Here is a 13,987-nt window from a genome sequence, read left to right on the forward strand (position 1 = left end):
GGATCTCTCTGAATATTATTCACTTGGTTACTGTCTTCAGAACAAAAAGTCAGTTATATTAGTTGTCATAGCCACCAGGAGCCGTTTGAAGACGCATTTCCGCAAAACATTATCATCAGCTAATATTTGCAATTCTTTCATTTCTTATCATCATATATTAATTTGATCCTCGCAGAATTTGTGGAAACTTCATTGAAACTGCTGTATATTTGGCATCTTTTTTTCACAGAGAGCATTTTACCCTGGGACAGTGAATTCAACTTTTTTCAATTAGATGCAGACAGGCACTTCAATACATCCATCTTTTTAAAAAGTTTTTTTCTTAAAAGCCTATGTAAAATATCCATGTGGTAGCCTTTTAAGCTATTGTCACTGGGAAGGCTTTTGCTTAGACCATTTATGCCTTTTATTATCCTAATGCAAGATTAGCTCCAGGATGTAAGCCGGTGTCTGTGTAGCCTGCGCTTGTGTGAAGGAATCATGTTGTTTAAGTTCAGACCCCTGAGTGAAATCTGATGCTATTGAGTCATTGTTACTTGAATTGTTTCTGAAATACAAATATTTCTTGAACCCAAACTCTATATTTAACGCTGTAGTAGTTTTCTGTCCCAAATAGCTGGAATACTTCTTAATTGTGAACATTCCTGTTTGAAGTGTATTATAGACAGTCATTACAATACAATTTTAATTAGAAAATCCAATAATCAATTTTATATGTTATTCTCAGGAAAAAAGTTAGTTTTATTAGTTTTATTATTAATGCATCATGCTGACCACAAATAAATGGTAAGATTAGATATTTTGATTATTATAAATGCCCAGTTTGGAGCATGGCAATTTATTTCTATATTTCTAAAGTATAACTATAGGAACTATAGCTGTACTTCTATTAAGCGTAACAACAGGAGTCAACTTTCCTTGTGTATTTTTTATTCCAAAAAGCCAAGAAGACATGACAACGTTCTTGATCAAATTGCATCTTTTATCATGCTTCTAACTACTACAGGTATGGTAGGAAATCAAAAAGTGCAATTTCAGATTCACTGAATATTTGCATTTCTTTTTAGATTATCGACATAATGGGAGAGATCTTCAAAGTTCAACGTTATCAGTGCCAGAACAAGTTATGTCATCTAATCATTGCTCGCGATCAGGGTCCCCTCACCGTGGAGATAGTATAGGACGGACTAGATCGTGGTCTCCCAGTGTCCCTCCCCCACAAAGGTAAACTTATTTAACTATGCAGGTATATAAATTTAAGTGGTATTCATCCTGTAACAATGCTGGAAAGAATCTCCAGACTTTCAAAATGGCAATGAATTAGTTAGATCTCATGAAATTTTGTAAAGCCAATGATGTTTTTTCTTACATTATACTGATGTGCAAAAATTCACCTAATTTTGTCTTATTTTTCATCAAAAATCAGTACATTCCAGTCTAAGGAAAGAAAATATTTCTCCAGGTTTTAATTTTCAAGAGCTATTTAGAAGGTGCCATGTTTTAGAGCATGTGATGGTTTGACATTTTCTTAGCTATTTATCTTATGAAACAAAGATCAAGACATTTCTTCCAAAAGCTAGCCATTTTGGATATGGACTACTACTTGATTGAATACACTGTTTAAACCAGAATTAAGAGTTTTCCTGCATTGATAAAGGAAGCAGAAGGATAGATGTAAAGGGGAATGAAGTCTGTTTTCCAGCATTTTTGTCACTATGTATGGATAGGTTTCTAGCTGGTGTAATTCATCTGGAATAAAAGAGGAAGTTATTTTCTTTGCCCATAATGTTCACAATTCCCGTTTAATACTGAAAATCTGGTATCTGATATTTCTTGACAGACAATTTCTTGTGTGTATCCCTTTCTTCTAAAGCCATTCTGATTCTCTTGTGTTCTGCGTTTCTTTTATCTTTGTTCTGTTTGTTAGCCTAAAATTCTCTTGACTTCAGATTCTCTTACTTATGTGTTTACTTACCATTTCCTCTAACAGATACAGACTAAATGATAACGTTTTGAATTAGTGAGGTATTAGGATCCCAAATTATCCAATATCATCACAGGCAGCTAACAGGCAGAAACTGTAAGTTTGTACTTGAAATCTAAAACCGTATCTAAATACAGCCTGACTTTAAATGAGACAAACGGTAGACACAGAGGGGCCTGTTCCGATTTCTACTCTACTGATTTCAGTCAAAGTAATTGCCTATGCTAAATCTCCTGGGCTGTTTGTCTGGGATATAGACATAAATGTGAGCAAAATCTCTTTGTGTGTGTATGCATTCGTGCTGTGTGCATTTTGGGCAGAACTTTTACCCAAGCTGGTAATTAACGCTTACCTAACACCATTGAAAAACCTTTTCATTTTCTTGTAGTTTGACATTTCTTTACATGTATGAAATTGCTTCCTGACTTTCCTAAAGCTAAATTTTTAAATATAATTTTGAACTTCTAGAGAAATACGTTTCAACTGTTTCCTACGATCTCACAATCAAATGCATTATTTATGTAATATTTCCCTGCCCACACACCAAATCATTTCTTTGAGGACTGGTCAAGCTCAGAGGACTGGACTGCCAGAATGTGAGAGTTTATAGAAAAGCAGCATAATCCTTGGGTTACCAAAATGCCTTTTTTAATTCTAATGAAAATCCAGATGTACTTGGCAAAGCTGTAAGCGTTGTTAGTCACATTTGCGCAATGTTCAGTTGAGTTTGTTAGACGTGTGCTGCTATAGACATGTTCTAACTGTGTTAAGCATGCTGCACGCCCAGAGAGCTCCCAGTTACTAATTGACACCTCTGCAGGCAGGAGCTCATGGGCCATAGAAGTACAAGTTGCTGTTACATCTTAAAAGCCATTTTGCAGTCCTCATTCCTTCTACTGGAGTCGGTTAATAAACACCAAAGCCCCGTTGCGTAGTAGCTGACGTATTATTACTCCTCTTGTAATGTTTTCAGCTAATATATTTAATGGACTGTTAATCTCTCTGTAGATCAGAATGGAGTTTAGACTGTGGCAGGCACTGGACAACATCATGTTTAGCTTTTTCTAAGACTACATTTGAGAAAGAAAGATGAAAGTGACTATAGGAATTGGCTAGGCTGACATGATGTGGTGAATCTAGTAGGATGACTCATTGTTCTCTACCATCGCCAGCTGCAATGAGAGCATTTCACCTGCTTACATGTTATCTGGTTGCTCTGTATATGTCCTGTCAACTGCAAGAAAGTTCCAAAGAAGTGAAGACATATGTTGTGAAACCAACTTTTCTTATCGAACATGTTTCACTGGAGAAAGTATGTCATTCTCTGTTAAGATAGTAAATCCAGCTGACAAAGGCATGTGCAACAGAACTGAAATAGTAGTAATACTTTGAAGTACAAGAAATACAGTTGTGTGGGATGTTAAAAAGCAGCATGAAGTCGGAATCTGATATAATACAGAAATGTGAAGAAGAAATTATTTATTTAGAAGAGTAAGCCAATAACACAATCTTATTGAAAGTGATTTGAGCAGACAGGATGGTACTGAGTTTTCAGGACTAAGGCTTGTAATCAGAGCTTAGGCAGGAGTTTTGATCATGTGGGCAGACAGCAAAGGTCAGATCTTTGGGAAGTTTTGGAAAGAAATGAAAGCTTGAGAGAGCTTAAATATTTAATTCAAAAGAAGAGTAAAATATGATGATAATACTATGGGGGGCAGGGGGGCGGGGCGGGAGGGGGGTGGAGGGAGAAAGTTTGTGTTTTATTTGAAACCTTAACAAAAAGAGAGACCCTGAGGAAAAGGGTCAGACAGAAACTAGAATTCAGAAGGGAGGAATGAGAATTGGTTGTTGGGAAAAGTAAAGAAGTTCACAAGAACAGCAGAGGAGCCTTGTCAACGTCCGTTTTAGGGTATAAATATGCATGAAAGAGTCCAATAGCAGGGTCAAGACCATACTGGATTTTCTATCCTTTTGGTATAAATAAGGCAGTTAAAACACATATAGAGAAGTTGTTGCAGGAAAGAGTTGTAGAGTGGAAGGTATAAGAATTACCTCATTTTTAATATGGCAAATATAAAGTTTGCTAGCCAGAGTAAACTTTTTATTTGGCTTCATGAAAGGAAGGTTTCAGTGGAGGAATGCTTTATGAGAAATGAAGTAGAGCTGGAGACAAAAGTTTGTGTAGTGCAACATCTTCATAGCACTTAACTTACATGCAGAAATAATCAACAGCATGGCCGCAGCAGTGAAGGACACATCTACAGGTTAACACTAATCAGGGACTGGCAAATGACAAAGGATAAGGATGACATAAGGTTTCTCTCCACCCAACTCTCCAGCCTGTCCAGGTCCTGGCAGGGGGGTTGGACTAGATGATCTCCCCAACCCCTATCATTCTGATTCTGTGATGACGGGTCCCAAAAAGGCAGACAAAGTGACAAGGAAGGACATAGGAACAGAATGGTGTAAGAGTGGAAAAAAAAAAAGAGGTCCACATTAGGGAAGACTGCAGGAAAGAACAGGAGGCAGAAGAATTTATTGGTCTAAAATGTGAATTTGTGTGGAGGGAAGCATGCAAACTGTTGTTTTCAAATCCATACAAAACAATTATGTTTTAATTATCCAATAATTATTACAGTTAACTGTTGTCTTTCTGTCTTCCTATTCTTGTGGCTTTGTTTTACAGAGCAGAAGAAGTGAAGTTAGTGTGTATCAGTAGTTATTAGTGGTTAACCTTAGTAAAACCATTGATGGGCAAAGCGTTGGTCTCAAATAGTACCAAACTGTAAAGGTGATTGGTGCTCTCTAACGAAGTCTGCACTGTGTGTACCACTTATACCTAATTAAACAGTTCTGTCTTTTTCAGATTCTATGCTAGTGAGATTATAGAATAAGCTTTCCTGTGCAAAACAAGCATCTGTTGTTTAGTTCAGATGACAATGTTTTCAGCAGGCTGCACTCGGCCATAACAGCCAGGAGTCCTCATTGTGTCTTACTACAGTTTACATCTTTTTAGTACAGCCAAACTCAAGAGCTCATGAAAAATTCTTTACAGTGTATGTTTCAGCTAGAAAGGAAATTTTCCTTGAAGGTGCTATTCTGGAAAGACAAATGAAGTTTTGTCTAAAATTAACCTTTTTAATTAAAAAAAAAAAAAAAGTTATCCTCTCATTTCCAGAATAAAGAAACATTGAAACAAAAGAAAAAATGCCTATCCCTAGCATGGATTTATCATCTTTTTCTGTAGGAGAAATTTTTTTTACCATGAGATTTAAAATTACATGAGAGTAAAAGTATACAAAAGACAGGTCAGCTAATACACGTCGTTACCACCAAGTTTGCTAAAGTTATCTGTACAAGCCAGTGAGGGGATGTGGTCCAGGCGCACCCAGAACTCAGAATCTGATGTCTTTTATCCTTAGTCGGAATGTGGATCAGGGACCACGAGGGACTCGATCTACTCCTGCGCATTACAATACCCTGAACCGAATGGATAGACACCGTGTAATAGATGACCACTACTCCCCGGACAGAGAGAGGTAAATATCTGACTGAAATTAGAAACAGCTCTAGCCTACACTTATCAATGAGAATTACTTCAGCATCATAGCTCATTAAATTAAATAGCAAAATTACTTATCTAATCCCACAGATGAGCAGCATTTCCCTACTCATTTATCCACTGGTTACATGATATACGTTTAAAAAAATACAGTGCACCCAAGGCTGACAAAACTGTCAAGTTAGTGTAGCTTTGCCAAGAAGTAATCTGAAAAATCTATGAGAAATTGCACAATATAAAAGACAGATAGCTTAGTTTTCCTTTTTTATAAAAATATTCCTATGTACTATATTAATAATTTATCTAAGTGCTGAATGTCTTTTAAAAAAATCTAACAGTACATGTGGTCATTTTTCCTGCTGAATAAAGAGGCATAAAAATGCATCATTTCAGCTAAGTATTAATGTAATGCTCCCATTGGATACAGTGCAATTCACAGACATAACAAAAGTATATTCTAGCACTGTGTTTGTCTTTTCTCGACTTTATAAGCCATTTTTGTGGAAAAAAAAAGTTACAGAAATGTGTGTGAGAATGAAATCAGGGCCTTTGTGTTTAGAGGCACCTCTTACCATGACTAATGTTTTGCTTAATGGAACTTAGGAGGAGGAAGAGCAACCTCTATGAATTTTAATGATGTGAAAAAGAACGGCAGGCAATAGTTGGCTAATGTAGTTAAAATTGCAGAATTAATTGTGCTAGTGCCTTTGTGACATTAAAAAAAATTGATAAGATCTTTCCCACCTCATTGTCTTCAGGTCAGAAAATAGAAAAAAAAAAGCTTTTTTTTATCTTTAATTTTGAAAGTCTTCCAGTTTCTTATACACCAAGTTGAAAACATGCACATTATAATCAGAGAGCCATGACTGTCCCATTTCATAATTGCATATAGCAAGGAATAATACAGATATATTTTGTAATCTGATTGACTGCTATGTGACTAGTATTTGAAGTTAGTACTTTTACAGATGATTATTACAGGTTATTCCTCAAGTGACATCGAAGAACATAATTGACATTGCTAACTGTAATACAAGGAATTTAAGAAATCAATGCCTTTTGGTAGCAATATTGAACAGAAAAGGCGAATATGTCTTAAAGGAACATTAATGTGATGGTCAGTGATTGTAACGAACGTAAGACAAAATTCTTCAGAAAAAAATTTATAATTAATTGTTCCTAATTAAGTAAGTTAGAAAAAAGAGTACCAAAAGAAAAAAAAAAAAGCAGCATATCTATTCAAGTGATTTGTAATTGAATTTGGCCAAAAAAAGTCAAATGGGCAAAAAAATTAAGATATTAAAAAGCAGTCAAGTATTCATCATCCAGAATGTTAACTGTATTCATTACAAGTATAATAAATCATAAGTGAACCTCTTTTTTGCATTAAACTATTTAATATTTCTATTTAAGTTATAGAAAAGAAGAATGCTATTTAGTTGGCTCATGAGGCTATCTTATTTTCATACGGAAGGCAATAATTTAAGGATTCTGAGCTGTTTCTTTAAAAGAAAAGAACAGATTGCTTTTGGGATAATATTATGTTGATTTTTAGACCAGTCATCCTTGAAATAGGATCTAAACTTGGCATTAGAGCCCATATACGCCTTATAGAATGCTCCTGGGTTTGTTCACTGTGCGTTTGCTTACTGCCTCCCAGAGAAATGCATAGCGGTGAAGGGTGGTTTGAAATACAGCACTGCAATATTTCCCCATCATTTCAATCAAATAACCCCTACTGGACTGGCTTGGCTTAGAGAAAGAGAATTGGTTTTTTAGAATATGTCAGAAAAACAATGTCAGAAAGTTGTTGGTGATAAGATTATAGAATTTTCCCGTGACTATTATAGATGGATAGATATTTGCTTGTTAGGTGTGCTCTGAATCTCTGAGCACATATATGTCAACTGTATTTTCCAAAACACACACAGAAGTTCTCCTGTTCATACATGGTGAGTGGTTGCCTGTGTAATCAGATTTTTGACTAGTTATGCCTCTATTACAACATACAGTCTCTGAAGCATGCTGGGTTTAGGCAACACTCAAGAGAATAGAAAAAGACTATTCCCAAACATTTATCATGTTTTGTATTCATAGTTAGCTTACAGTGGTTTTGTGAATGGAAAGATTATTAGACTCCAAATTTTGTTAGTGAAAATCTGTGATACTGTCTGTGTTACATGATAAAAAACAATGGTGTGTACACTAGTCCCTAAAGTAACTCTTTAAACGTTACTGATTCTCAAAACTGATGGAAGTGCAGGTGGTTTGGAGTGGTGGAAAACCTGAACATTTGTATAGGTTTATAATCTCTTTACTTGTCATCCTTGTTTTGTTCCACACTTCTGAAAAAAAATCACGCTTTGCTTTCCCACAGCGCTGATGGTTTGTTGTTTCCATGGTCTACTTATCCCTTGGAGCTGTTTGCAAAAAAGGTTCTTTGAAAAAGTACCTTCTTGTAGACATGCTCAGTTGCTAAGTTAAAATATGACTGAGAACATGAGTAAGAAAATTATTTCCTTCCTTCTCCAGATATTTCAACATAAAGTTCTTTAAAGTATGATACCAAGGACCTAGTTGGAACCAATACAAAAATTCCTACTGAAAAGTCTAATGGCAATGTAAATATTTGTTCAAAACTCAATGCATAGTTAGAAGTGAAAATCAAATTATTTAAAAAACCCCCCAAACTTAAAGACATAAATTTTTTAATTTAATTTGAGATAATTTTAATTTCAAACACCAGCTCTTTAACTATGTCAAATGTTACTATCAAGTCATATACTGATTTTTGTTGGCAGGGTAAAATTATAGTTAAAGTTTGTATCTGCTGCTGTATTATCAAAAATGTCAGAATTGTAGTGTGTATACTGGTAAACTCAAAGTGGGAAATCAAGTTAATTTGTTACCTGTGTATTTAATATAGCTGTACTAGTTCATTTTTGTAAAAATGTGAGGATATTTATTGCAAGTACCCACACTTTTTATGATACAGCCTAAATTTATAATGGAAAGAAATATGAATGCTTATCATAGAATCATAGAACAGTTTGAGTTGGAAGGGACCTTTAAAGGTCATCTAGTCCAACCCCCACCTGCAATGAGCAGGGACACCTTCAACTAGATCACGTTGCTCAAAGCCCTGTCCAATCTGACCTGGAATGTTTCCAGGGACGGGGCATCTACCACCTCATCGGGCAACCTGTGTGAGCGTTTCACCACCCTCATTGTAAGAAAATTCTTCCTTTTATCCAGTCTAAATCTTTCCTCTTTTAGTTTAAAACCATTGCCCCTTGTCCTATCGCAACAGGAACTGCTAAAGTGTTTGTCCCCATCTTTCTCATGAGCCCGCTTTAAGTATGAAAGGTCACAATAAGATCTCCCCGGGGCCTTCTCTTATCTAGGCTGAACAACCGCAACTGTCCCAGACTGTCCTCATAGGAGAGATGTCCATCCCTCTGATCATTTTTGTGTCCCTCCTCTGGACTCGCTCCAACACATCCATGACTTTCCTGTGCTGAGGGCTCCACAGCTGGATGCAGTACTCCAGGTTGGGTCTCATCAGAGCAGACTAGAGGGGCAGGACCACCTCCCTCGACCTGCTAGCCACGCTTCTTTTGATGCAGCCCAGCATACGGTTGTCATTCTGGGCTGCAGGTGCACATTGTTGGCTCGTTTCCAGCCTTTCATCCACCTTATGACCTGATAAGGCCCCAAGTTCTTTAAGATCTTTTATCTGTAATGGGATAACCTTGTAAACTTCAGTTCGACATGTTTTAATAAATTCTCTACAGCAGAATTTTACCTCACTTCCGAAATTGAGACTAATCAAATTCTAGAGAAAATGTTGGAAACAGCTGTATTTTGCCTCAGAATTTTATATTTAAGTTATCAATATAATTAAGTGAATTAGAATAACAATTTGAAAATCTTAGCATAGTTCCAAAACCAGGATCTCTGACAAAACTATATCTGTGTATTACTTTTTGAAAGATATATCAGCAGTTAACAACAAACACCAAGACAGCATAAGGAAATTGTACTCAGGCCCACAGCTCTAGCCAGCTTGGACACTATTTAGCTACTATTAATCTAACTAATCTAACTGATCTTTAGCCTAGATGTGCTCTCCCTGAGGCATGAAATTGCTAATGGTGAATTTAATGTAGATACGGTAGCCCAGGACATTCAGAGAATGCCTACCTCAAATAGTCTTGTAGTGGAAACGTGAAAAATCTCCTAAAGTATAAATGTTTTCCTACTATGTACGTACAACAAAACAAGAGAGAAAAAACATGTTAAATTTTGAGCCCGCTATCCCTTCATCGGGGTGCAGAGTTTCCATTTTAAAGAACAAAAGTTGTTATCTATGATGTGAAAGTAATGAGGTAGTCATAGCCATGACTATTTCAAAAAATATTCTCCATTATCTTTAAATCACTTCAGGGATGATACCTTGGTACACTGGGACTAACATGACTATCACACCGCTATTACTGAGATGATTTCATTAGCACATTTAAATACAGACTTTTTGCTGAACATTTTGTTTGTTTCATGGTATTGAAAGAAGTGGATATAATGGATATGGATATAATGGATGGATATATAGTGGATATAATGGATATAATTGCTGAAGGGATTGCAGTCCTAGCACACTACCGTGTTTTAGCCTTGCAGTAAGGATGGTAGAAAGGAGAGTGCTTTCTCTTTGGCTGCTGTTATTGACAGTGGGCACATTACTTTGCAGTGAAATCACTGTTAAATTGCACAATTACCTGCACCACCCACCTGGTCTGCTGAAGGATGGTAACCTCCCACAGAGGGATGGAGTAGGAACGTGGCAAGAGAAGTGCAGTCTTGCAAATGTAGCTACAACCGTAAGGAGTCATGATTCAGAACCTTCAAGCTGAATCAAAAAACAAACCAAACGACAACAAAAACTCATAGATACATTCCTAAGTATAAAATACACATACAAAACACCCATGCTGACATAAATAAATAATGCAGTTCTGATACAAGACTTCAGCGTTGTGCCCTTTGGAGCGAGGACTTAAAGTACGTTGTGGGGAGCATTGTGATAATATGATATGGATTTTCTTGTCGAAAATCATATTGATTGAATATGTGTCAGGTCACAAATTCTCTGCTGATAATTGCTATTGTTTCACAGTTAAAATCTTCAAGCTGCCAATTGAAATTGGTTGGAATATTTCTAGGATTTCATCTATCCCAGTAGATAAGCAGGGATTTCTATACAATTGATGTGACAAACAGCATTTTTGCTGTTAGAAAAATTGTTGATGTTTACATTTAAAGAAAAACTGTAATCTCATTAAAAAAACCCTAAACTATTAAATAAAAATACACTGTTAATCTTTCCTAAGAAATATAGCATGGGAAATTATATAACCAATGTTTTATTCTTGAATGGCATTTGCCATTTTCTAGAGGTTCACAGTTAGCATTTTATTTATGTAGTTTTTAGGTGTGATTTCCCAGGTGTTTATGAAGCAACATGGAAAACATTCTACCAAGGAGCACATTAACTCCTGCTTTGTTCAGTTGAGAATCTGAACTTTTAGAACCATATCAGTGGCCTCACTTGTTGCGAAAAAACAGTTGTAGCAGTTACTTCCCATCATTGGACTGCGTAAGCTGCTGTGAGGAGGTATAGAACACCTACGTGTGCTATACATGTAGCTGTAGTGCTGAGGGAGGTGGCTTAGTGGTAACTTGGCAGTGTTAGGTTAACGGTTGGACTTGATGATCTTAAGGGTCTCTTCCAACCAAAATGATTCTATGATTCGACCTTTTCCCTGAAGCCGCGTAATTTTATTAGTTCCAGCCTCCTCTTCCCTCGAACAATTCTGTGCTCAATTTTGCAGTCCTAACTTCATCCCAGGCCCAGCTTTTCACTTCATTCCTTTCCACAGTGCTTACCCTAAATTTCATATGCTAGACCGCTCTTTTTTCCTTTCTACCACCCTCAGTGCCTCTTTTTTTCTGAAATTTCCACCCAAAGAACCACCTGTTTTTCATTCTGCAGCCTGATTAAGCTAATTCCTGTTTTTTCACATTGCCAGATTTTCAGAAAGTTGTAACTTGAAAAGTTTTTGAGTATTTGGTTAAAGGCAAATTCATACCATTAAAAAATTATATTTATTTGAGCAATGTTAATAATTTCATACTTGTCGTACTTTTAATTTGCTATTTTAACTGGAAAAGTATAAAAGAGTGTTACTAAAAATGGAGGACAGTGGTGTTGCCAATGATACAATGTATCACTGAAAGTAAATTACAATCAGATAATACACTGGAAAAAGCTGACTATCAGAATGAATAAATAGTGGTAGGAGTTTCTTGTGTCAGCTGGGTTTGTTTCACGCAAGTTCTACCAGTGGAACAGAAAGTCTTGTTTTGTATTCAGAATTATTCACGGATATTCCAATAAGCACAAGATTGTCAGGACCCCAGTACTTCATCCTTTCCACAGAAGTACTTGGGAGTCAACTTCCCACTCTAAGAGGGAAGCTGGAATCTTAATTAAATTGTGAGACCTGGTCACAGAGAACGAAAATTGAAAGGAATAGGTTATCTTCTCATGCCTCATCTTTACTGTTGAGTAGGATGCCCCAAGCGGTAAAGACCAGGCTGGACTCCCCTTGCACAGTAAGAACAGAAAGGTATGTCATGGGTGGTTCAGTGAGGCACTCTGCGTGTGTGTCTGTTTTCAAGTGTGCTTCTGAGACTGTTCTAGCATCTCAAACCTCTTCTGGAAACTAAGTACTTTCATTTAGGCAATCTGATTGCTCACTGAATCGCTGATCTCTGGTTTTTTACCCTTCTGGTTCATTGGATTTCTATGAAGGTGTAAAGAAATGGGAAAATAGGTGGGAGATACCAGAAAATTTTAAGTCATCGTTTTATGTTCACTTAAAAAAGGAAAGTTGCCATATTGGCCTACATGTCTGGAATGTTCTTGTCAGAATAGTGGAAACCTGTTTTCGTTTGATGCGGGGGTGTGTGTGTGCAGGGGGTGTATGTATTTTAATGGTCATATTGCAAAACCTATAGTACTGCCTTATGAGACTAACTTCATTATTTTAATATACATGAAATGAGCTGGTGCTGCAAATTTTCTGTCTATGCTATCTATAAAAAAATATGTAGTGTTTCAGAAATCTGCAAGGATGCAGACTAGTATTTTCATTTTACCATACCACCATCTAGTATACTTCTGCCATCGTCTACTATAATGTAGCAAATAAGGCATGTGTGGTAAAAGGGTAGAAGTCTAAATGAAGGTTGCCAAAAAAAAAAAAAAAATAGAATCTTGGAGTTCTTTTGTCTTTTTAAAAATCTGCTCTATGTAAACCTTGTCCATGTCTCCATGGTCTTCCAAACATTCCTATCTGCATGTGCATATGAGATCATGATTTTCATGAACAGCTCAAAAAGACATATTTATTTTGGATGCAGATCTGGAACGTTTCTGGAGTTCTTCTTCCATTTAGGCAATGCAAAGCTTAGTGATTTTACTAAATTACAATTTATTTACATTGTGATTTTAAGTATTTTAGATTGGCTCTTAGCCAAATGAAAATTGCGTGTGTTTCAGTTTTGGACAGTGAGAATTAGGTATGTCATAGGCATTTTTGGTGTTACATTGTTAGCATACATAAAAACATAAAGAAAGGGTTTTAAGATAAATACATAAAGTATTAATAATAAAGAAACAAATAGTGAACGACTGACTGGATGCTCAGAAGATAGATGGCATTTAAGCATTTTGCTCTAAGTGTTGAAATACATAAAGCACAGAAAAATATGCTGCCTCCTAATGTGCATATTATCATATTTTGACCTGTGTGATGTTAGTCGTTCTCTCTTCCATACAGATATGGCATGCATCTTTCCTTTCTTTTTCACTAACCATGCATATTTTATTGAAAATATTACTTCAACAGAAACCACTTCCAGACAGACACATGCTTACATGAATAATATCTCTGTAATTATTATTGTAATTAGAGATATTATGAAAATGCTGAAGCATGGTTAGGTTATATATTCTTGATTTATGATGAATGCCTTGTACTCTAGTAAGGTACTGCGTTAATTCATATAGAGAACTGATTTATCTTCTTGATGAATTCAGGCATAATCTCCTTTTTTTACATTGCGCTTGCAAGAACATTTTATAGTGAGTCATTAGCTATTATGAGTTAGATAGCATGGATAGCATGTTATATGGGCTCTAAAGAATAGGGAAAAATATAAATAGCCAGTAACGCGAGAGGATCCGGTCAAGTCTAAGCTAAGGCTTACCTCACTTCTCTATATAGAGGCGTAGTTCTGGGTAAAGAAGCAGCATATTTCAAACCTGTTAAAAGTAAAATACACATCAAACTGTATAAGTGGTTGTATCTAAATGC

General features: G+C 36.1%; 1 protein-coding gene across 50 annotated transcripts in view; it reads left to right on the plus strand.

Moving 5' to 3' along the window:
- RIMS2 (regulating synaptic membrane exocytosis 2) overlaps positions 1-13,987 on the plus strand; it is a 493,643-nt gene that overhangs the window by 315,567 nt on the left and 164,089 nt on the right. For 47 of the 50 annotated variants that reach the window (XM_063327352.1, XM_063327357.1, XM_063327378.1 and 44 more), the window contains 2 exons: positions 1,068-1,224; positions 5,407-5,523. In XM_063327352.1, coding sequence (XP_063183422.1) covers positions 1,068-1,224; positions 5,407-5,523 — 274 coding nt within the window. The remainder of the gene's footprint in view (positions 1-1,067; positions 1,225-5,406; positions 5,524-13,987) is intronic. The other 3 variants (XM_063327359.1, XM_063327369.1, XM_063327370.1) reach the window with 1 other exon arrangement.

This window comes from Chroicocephalus ridibundus, chromosome 2, assembly GCF_963924245.1.
Source record: "Chroicocephalus ridibundus chromosome 2, bChrRid1.1, whole genome shotgun sequence".
In the NCBI taxonomy this organism is placed as follows: domain Eukaryota; kingdom Metazoa; phylum Chordata; class Aves; order Charadriiformes; family Laridae; genus Chroicocephalus; species Chroicocephalus ridibundus.